This window comes from Brassica napus, chromosome A3 (assembly GCF_020379485.1).
Source record: "Brassica napus cultivar Da-Ae chromosome A3, Da-Ae, whole genome shotgun sequence".
NCBI lineage: Eukaryota > Viridiplantae > Streptophyta > Magnoliopsida > Brassicales > Brassicaceae > Brassica > Brassica napus.
Genome location: NC_063436.1, coordinates 18,193,143 through 18,202,029, shown reverse-complemented (window position 1 = coordinate 18,202,029; position 8,887 = coordinate 18,193,143). Strand labels below are relative to the sequence as shown.

Below are 8,887 nucleotides of genomic sequence, written 5' to 3'. Positions count from 1 at the left end.
TTTATTTTAGATTTAAAAATTAATTTTAATATAGTTTTTAAAATTTTCTTGAACACTCGTAATTGTCATATCAATATTATGTATAAAATGACATTATAAATGGAAAAATGATATTCAAATATGTATATGATATATGGTGTAGGATATAGGATTTTGGTTTATATTGAAAAAATGTATAATATTCAAATGATCTGTTTTGAATATTGATATGTATATTTAAGAAAATGATATTTTCATGTTTGCTAATTTATTTATAGTTCGTAATATATTTATACATATATTATATTTAAAGTTAGTATATCTTTTAAATATATATAGGCCCATTATTTATAGATCTATTTAGGTGTACATGTAGGCCCAAAACCAAAAGACTTAAATGCCATTAATGAATTTTATTCATTCTTTGTAAAAATAAGGGTATTTTTGAGAAATTGTAATTTTCATTAAGTGAATGATCCTCTTTTAATGGTATTGATGATATATTTTTAGTTTATTTAAGGTTTATTTAAATATAGATATTGGATAAGGAAGGATGAAAACTGTGACACTTAGGAATTAACAGTACTGAACTTGTCCTAATACAGTTCATGGTCCACAAACTAAAATCCCGAAATTTATTCTGCAGTTCAAAATATTAAGTCACTCATCTCCTACGGATTGGACGAGGCCGGTACGGCAAATCACTTTTCCTCCTGCAGATCATTAAATCATACTGGATCATGTCTGATCGATAATATCACATACTTTGATCCAACTTAAAAATATCTTGTCGCATATCTACCTTTTTATTCATTTTGGATGAAAAGGATAAATAATCTCCTGAATTGTTTGTTTGTCAGGTTAAGTGACGGCATTGATCAGTTTTTTGACTGGAACTATACATTTTTGTACCCGTGAAATTCCCATAACGACTTTAGAATCTAAACCTCCTATATAACGACTCTAGAATCTAAACCCAAAACCAAATAAACCACATCCAAGAAGTACAAAGAAGAACGTTAAAAGGTCCATTGTTTTTTTTTTTTGGAACTTAAAAAGTTACATTGTTTGACAAAGTAAATTTCATTTCTTGAGATAGACAAACCCAATGATACTACATTCTTTGATTGGTACCATGCATGAACTTTTTATCATAGTTTCTATATTCACATATGTTTTCTTATTGTAAGCCACACTTGGGCATGAGCATAAACCTTAGTCATAATAATGGATGTCTTCGTCGACGTTCGTTAACCACGACTATAATTTATAGTTTAATTAGACCATCTCCAATAGATTACTCTACTTTTTACTCTAAAATAGAGTAACTCTATAATAGAGTTTGAGTTTGCTCCAATGGTACTCTATTTTAGAGTAGAAAATAGAGTGATGAACAAAAAAAAAACAAATTACTCTATATTTGGAGTAAACCTATTTTTCACTCTATTATAGAGTAAAAAAATAGAGTACCATTGGAACATTTCTTACTCTAAACTCTATTTTAGAGTGAAAAATAGAGTGAGGTTGGAGATGCTCTTAGTTGCTTTTATAATAACATTTCGAACTACTTTTTTTTTATAACATTTCTACAAATCGTCAAATTACACTCATTTCTTTTTTTTTAATAAAATATTAAATTTGATTCAAAGAAAAAATGTATTTTTTTTTACAGCAAGAGCCACTTTAGCATATATTAAAATTGCAAGCAAAAGACCTAATAAAGTCAATATTATTCCATAAATAATGCAATTAGCTTATGTTTTAAATTTTTTGAAGATCTTTTAACTTAGGAAAGTGCTATATTTTAGTTAGCATTTAAAAATAAATGGGATTAAGAAAAGGGATTATGCGTTGAATAAGGGAAATAGGATACTTAAATTAAGTAATAACGGGAATTACGAGAAGGGTATCTCTAAAATCGAGTAAGAATACAATGCTCTATAAAGACATATTTTGTTGAAGGCAGACACCGCACTTTTTAATCTTTGACGGTGTTTTTTTTTTTTTTGATCGGTAATTTTTTTTTTTAATTTTGAAAATATTTTTAAAAGAATAGTGTACTCTGTTCGTCTTCATTGTTTGTCTGCAGATCCGTGTGTCCGTTGTTGTGTTTGATGTGCTGTTTTTCTTTTTCTATATTTTTGGCATATCTTACAGAATAACTTGAATAATTTGAGTAATATAAAAATTAGAGCCCTCCATATTTTCTCCATGACATCATTTTGTCTTATAATTCAGTTCTTCACGAGGTTGTGTCAGAATTTGTTATTACATATTTCTTTCCTTTTCAAAACAACAATGATTCACTGCCCTAAAAATATTGGCTCTGTGTAAAAATAATCTGAAAATCGGAATTATTTTCGCTTTTAAGGTTTATCTCTTCTTTTATTTTTATAAATGATTCGCTTTCATAATTATGGGCGATGATTATTACAACTGTTGCCAGGTCGTTGAAATTGATTTCAAGTTATTTTCAAATGACGTAACTACTATTTGTCTTCTTTTCTACTTTCTAAAACGTACTACTATTTGTCTTACAATAACAAAAACAGAAATTTCGCAATAAAAAAAACTAGAAACAAACGTTTCTTCTTTTTTTTTTTGGTTCAAACTTCAAAGTATTTTTTCCTGCAACAAATAAATTTAATTTCGAGATAATATATATATATATATATATATATATATATATTTAAATCGAGATAAATATATACATTTACTTGCTGAGAAAAGAAAGTTAATCTTCAATTTTACGCTTAGGTTACAAATATTTTTCCTGCAACACATAAAATACATTAACGTATACTTGAAGCTATATCGTATAAACAAAAGAGCTCTTTACCAATAGGTGCTCCTAAAAACAAAAATTCCCCGTAACAAATATACTGTAATAGTTTTTTATTTATAAATTAACCTATCTGTCCTTTGCTCAAATTTAAATTCAAATAATACTCATATATATAAATGTGAACCTGATATATATTTTCAGGAATGTAATTCCATTGCTCCATCCACCTCTCTCGCTGTTCAGTTCTTTTCTCTCCTTTGTTTTTTACGGTGCTTCTTTCGCTAAACATTGTCTTCAGTTTCAGTGCCATACATTTTGTTTTCCTCTCCCTTTTCTACAGATAACTTCTTCTGGGTATTTGTGATTTGTCATCTTTGATTCTTTTTTCTCTTTAAATTGCGAAGAAAACATCTTTGACCGTTCTTGAAGCTGAAAGAAGATGGGCAGAGCATCGAGATGGTTTAAAGGCATTTTCGGCATGAAAAAGAGAAAAGAGAAAGAGAGCGGAGTTCCCGGCGACGGAGGAGGAGAAACCGGTAGGTCCCACATTTACGGAAAAACATTCCAAGCAGACTCTGTCTGGCTCAGAACCTACTTGGCAGAAACAGATATAGAACAGAACAAACACGCTATTGCGGTTGCTGCCGCCACTGCCGCAGCCGCAGACGCAGCAGTTGCAGCGGCTCAAGCTGCCGTCGCGGTTGTCAGGCTAACAAGTAACGGAAGAGGGGGAGGATATTCCGGGACCACAATGGAACGATGGGCCACCGTTAAAATTCAAACAATCTTCAAGGGCTATTTGGTAAATTACTAACATCTCCTTAGAACTCTTTGTGTCATCGATTCTTTGCACATCTACCCTTAATGAGACAGTACACGTCTTTGCTAGATTTTTTTTGGAATGTGATTATTGAGTTTTTCTGGAGTTTCTTTAAATATTAAATTATAGAATATTGTTTTTTTTTTGAATGAAAATTATAGAATATTGTTACAGGCGAGGAAAGCATTAAGAGCGTTGAAAGGTCTAGTGAAGCTACAAGCTTTGGTGAGAGGATACTTGGTCCGCAAATGCGCCGCTGAAACGTTTCATAGCATGCAAGCTCTCATCAGAGCACAAACTAGCGTTCGGTCTCAACGCATCAACCGCAACAACATATTACATCCTAGACAATATTCTCTTGTAAGAAGAACCATTCATTCTATTATATTACTCTCAATTCTATCATATCTAGTCAAACTTATGTTTTTGGTATATAATAGGAGAAATCTGATGATTCGAGAAGCGATATCCATAGCAAGAGAATATCAGTCTCTGTCGAGAAACATAGCAACAACAACACGTACAATGAGACCAGTCCCAAGATTGTTGAGATTGACACTTACAAGACAAAGTCAAGATCGAGGAGACTGAACGTTGATGTATCTGAACATGAAGATGATATTGAGTGGAGTTTTCCAGGAGATAAATGTAAGTTTCCTACGGCGCAAAACACGCCGAGATTCTATTCGTCAGCAGTGAATAATCATCACTACTACTACACACCACCTTCGCCAGCAAAGAGCGTTTGTAGAGACCCTTATTTTAGACCAAGTCATCCTGGTTTGATGTCACCGAGCTATATGGCTAATACACAGTCGTTTAAGGCCAAGGTGCGTTCCCATAGTGCGCCGAGACAGCGTCCTGATAAAAAGAAGTTGTCGCTTGAAGAGATTATGGCGGCTAGAAGTAGCGTTAGCGGCGTGAGGATGGCCCAACCACAGCAAGAAAAACGCTCTTCTTGTTCTTATGATCGTCAGTTTCCTCAAGAACGGGTGGATTTTAGATACTATAATTAGAAAGAAACGTCATTTTCGTCCTTAAAGAAGAGATCGTTGTAGTCTTTGACTTTTCTTTTTTATATTTGGTCATTTATTTCTCGTTCTTATTTTTGTAAATTTTTGCTTTTGGAAAAAATGTTACATTTATTTCTAGTTATTTTCGAGACTACTTTAAAAAATGTTACATTTATTACTAGTTACTACACACGAGACCTCTTCATGTTAAAATGCTTTTTGTGAACTAACATTTGCCCCGCACCGCAGTTAACAATAACAAATTTTTTTATATATATCATATATCTATATGTTTTTATAACTGTCAGAACTGCACTGCAGTCAAACCGCTTGTCCCGCACCCCTCAATCCGCTGTTACCATTCAAAACCTAAATTTATACAACAGAAAAGTAAGAAATTATTTTAAAAGTTCATGCATTACAGTAGAGAATTAAGGTTTAAAAAATATTAAAATGTTAACTGAAATTGGATAGAGAATTTTTTTTTTGAACTTAATTGGATAGAGAATTTGAAATTCAAAGATGTGCGATATCGAGAAGATATTTTTAGCAACCTAACAATGATGACGAAATGAGGTTGAAAATTTGGATAAACTGAATCAGACAAGTACGATATGACGTTATCATTGTTTATGAAATTTTCAAAATCTTTTGTAATGTTTCTGAATCTAATCATTGTTTAAAACCACCAGCGGATATGATTGGCGGAGGCAGATACGTCCACGCGTCATCATATTCGTTCTTTTGAAACAAACTAAAATAAAAATTTACTGTATTTCTTAGGCTTTTGATAAGCTCCGTTTACCATGTCAAAGATAAAAGAATAAGAGCTACATTGGGTGGCGGAGCCAAGATCAATTTTTTTTTTCCATCTGATTTTTATCAATATTATTAAAAAGAAAGGAGTTTTAATAAATCTATTTAAAAATATTGTTTGGACCCTTTCATTAACTAATAATATTTTTGTATTTTTTTGATTTGGACAAACAATATGTTACCTTAAATTTCTCCAGCAATTATTTAGTCAAAGATTTTACTTATTAGACCCATATTTTTTTGAAAACGAAAAAGTTATACCATATAGATATGACGACATAAATTTGATTCACGAAAATATAATATCATGTACGCTTTATTATATTATTCTCTAAATATGTCTCACTAAATTTATAATTAAGATAAATTTAAAAATTATATATTATGTTAATTTTATTTTATTGATAAATACCAATTTAGTGTTTAAGATAAGTTTAAAATTATCAAAAACCCAACAAATCTTTTTTTTACTGCTCAACAAAAAACTTACAAATCTATACTATTAAATTAGCTAAAAACCTCTCAAATAAATCTTAAGTTTCACCAACTGAACAAATGTAACTTTTATAAAATACATAAAAATATAATGAAATGTTAGATTTGGGCATTTGGGTCTTCGGGTCAAATATAAATCGGTTTCTTTGAGGTACAAGTTCTTTGGGTCTTGGACATTTATATCCAACTAGGTATTTAAATTTTTTTTGTTCATTCAGTTCCTTTAGTTCTAGGTCAGTTTGAGTAAATAATTTAAGTATCTGTAAAATTTACTATGTAATTTGGCTACGTAATGAGTCTAGCTCGGTTCGAGTATTTAAGACAAAAAGATCTAAAGATTCTGAAAAGCCAAAAAATCAGAACACAAAAATACTCAGAATCAAACAAATACCAGAAATAACTAAATATCTAAAAAACCAAAATCTTACCCGAGAACCAAAAATATCAAATATTTTAAATATATTTTTAAAATTTGAAATTTTACCCAAAACCTGAAATTATAACAGAAAACGCGAATCCAAAATTTACAATAATATGTTTATACTGAGAACATATATGAATTACTCAAATATACATAATATGAACGAAACATTCTGGGTACTTTGGGTACCCGGAGTCCAACAGAGACCCGCAGGTCCAAAAAAATCTAATAGGTACTTTTTCCCAATCCTGAACCTCAACCTGTATTTCGTATTGGTTTGGTTCGTTTATCAAATTTGGGTAAAATTTTTATACTTAAGAAAGAGTTACATAAGAGTGTATATAAAAAATCTCAAAAAAACTTATTCACAAATTATATAATTTTAAACAAATTTTTGTATTCGATATAATACGACTTTATAACATAATAATACACAATATACTCAAAATTCTATCTCATATCTAACTTCATATATAACCCATAAATCCTACGCTTTCAAAGCGCGGATCATAATTAAGATAAGTTAAAAAATTATATTATGTTAATCAATATTATTAAAAGGGAAGGAGTTTAAATAAGTCTACTTAAAAAATGTTGTTTGGACACTTTCATTAGCTAATATTTTGGTCTTACTTTGATTTGGACAAACAATATATTACCTTAAATTTCTCTAACAATCATTTAGTCAAAACTTTTATTTATTGGATCCATATCTTTTTGTAAACGAAAAGATTATATCATATATATACGACCACATAAATTTGGTTCAAGAAAATATAATATCACGTACACATTATTATACTCTTCTCTAAATATGTCTCATTAACTACATAATTAAGATAAGTTTAAAAATTATATATTAAGTTAATTTTATTTTATTGATAAATAACAATTTAGTATTTAAGATAAGTTTAAAATTATCAAAACCCCAACAAATCTTTTTTTTACTGCTCAATAAAAAACCTACAAATCTATACTATTAAATTAACCAAAAATCTCTCAAATAAATCTTAAGTTTCACCAACTGAACAAATGTAACTTTCATAAAATGTACAAAAATATAATGAAAGTTTAGATTTGGGCATTCGGATCTTCGGATCTTCGGGTCAAATATAAATCGGCTTCTTTCAGGTCCAAGTTCTTTGTGTCTGGGGCATTTATATCCAACTAGGTATTTGAATTTTTTTTTGTTCAGATCGGTTCCTTTTAGTTCCATGTCAGTTTGAGTCAATAATTCAAGTATCTGTAGAATTTACTATGTAATTTGGCTACGTAATGAATCTAGCTCCGTTCGAGTATTTAGGACCCTTTCATTAAAAAAATATCAAATATTTTTAAAATATTTTTAAAATTTGAAATTTACCCAAAACCTGAAACTATAACAGAAAAACCGAATCCAAAATTTACAATAATATTTTTATACTCAGAACATATATGAATTACTCAAATATACATAATATGAACAAAACATTCTAGGTACTTTGGGTACTCGGAGTCCAACAGAGACCCGCATGTCCAAAAAATCTAATAGGTATATTTTCTCAATCCCGAACCTCAAACCTGTATTTCGTATTGGTTTGGTTCGTTTATCAAATTTAGGTAAAAATTTTATACTTAAGAAAGAGTTATATAAGAATGTATATATAAAATCTCGAATAAACCTATTCATAAGTTATATAATTATAAATAAATTTATGTATTCGATATAATACGACTTTATAACATAATAATACATAATATACTCAAAATACTATCTCATATCGAACTTTGTATATAACTCATAAAATCCGCGATTTCAAAGCGCGAGTCAAAATCTAGTTGATAACTTAAAAAAGATACAAAGTTGAGATCAAATTTTACATGGATCATTTATTAAATTAATTATGTAAATATCATTAGAAGATGTAAAAATGGGTCAAAAGAAAGAATTGATGTTGAGTTATGAGGGTCAACCTTCAGGCTTTTCACCAAATAATCTAAAAACTACCTAACATGCATAAGTGAATTTCATTTTTTTAATAAAAATCACGGGGTCACCTGACCCCCCTCCCCACCACATAGCTCTGCCACTGGCTACATTTACCTCATAATCTAACAAAACGAGTCCCTAATAGCCTTTTAATTAAGGTTTATATAGGCTTCGAATGTTACGAACCGTTCTGCCCCGCAGTTAACAGTAACAAAAATCTTTACATATACCATATATCTATACGTTTTTATAACTGTTAAAACTGCACCACAGTTAAACCGCTTGTCCCGCACCGCTCAAACCGCATTTATCATTCGGAGCCATAGTCTAGACTTTAGACTCTACACGAATATGCTTTAACATTTTTTTAAAAAAAATTGATAAAATGTTTGTTTTACTGGTCCCAACTCTTTCTTCAGATGCAAAATTGATCTTTTTTGTTTTGAGCAGCTTCAAGAAATCTACTGTGCAACCATAGATTCCAAACATCCGGTCTTGTTATAGGCCCATAAAATTTAATTAGTTTGACCATATCAGTTTGTTATCGACAGAGCTGGTCTGACATTTTTAAAATTTGCATAATGCCCTA

The 8,887-nt window shown here is 30.1% G+C and overlaps 1 protein-coding gene across 1 annotated transcript; it reads left to right on the top strand.

The window, feature by feature from the left end:
• The first annotated feature begins 2,819 nt into the window (after positions 1 to 2,819).
• On the top strand, positions 2,820 to 4,772 carry LOC106444050 (protein IQ-domain 26). Its single transcript, XM_013885583.3, has 3 exons — positions 2,820 to 3,566; positions 3,759 to 3,944; positions 4,025 to 4,772. The coding sequence occupies exons 1-3, from the start codon at positions 3,204 to 3,206 to the stop codon at positions 4,598 to 4,600; spliced, it is 1,125 nt and encodes a 374-aa protein (XP_013741037.2). The 5' UTR covers positions 2,820 to 3,203; the 3' UTR covers positions 4,601 to 4,772.
• Positions 4,773 to 8,887: the final 4,115 nt, after the last annotated feature.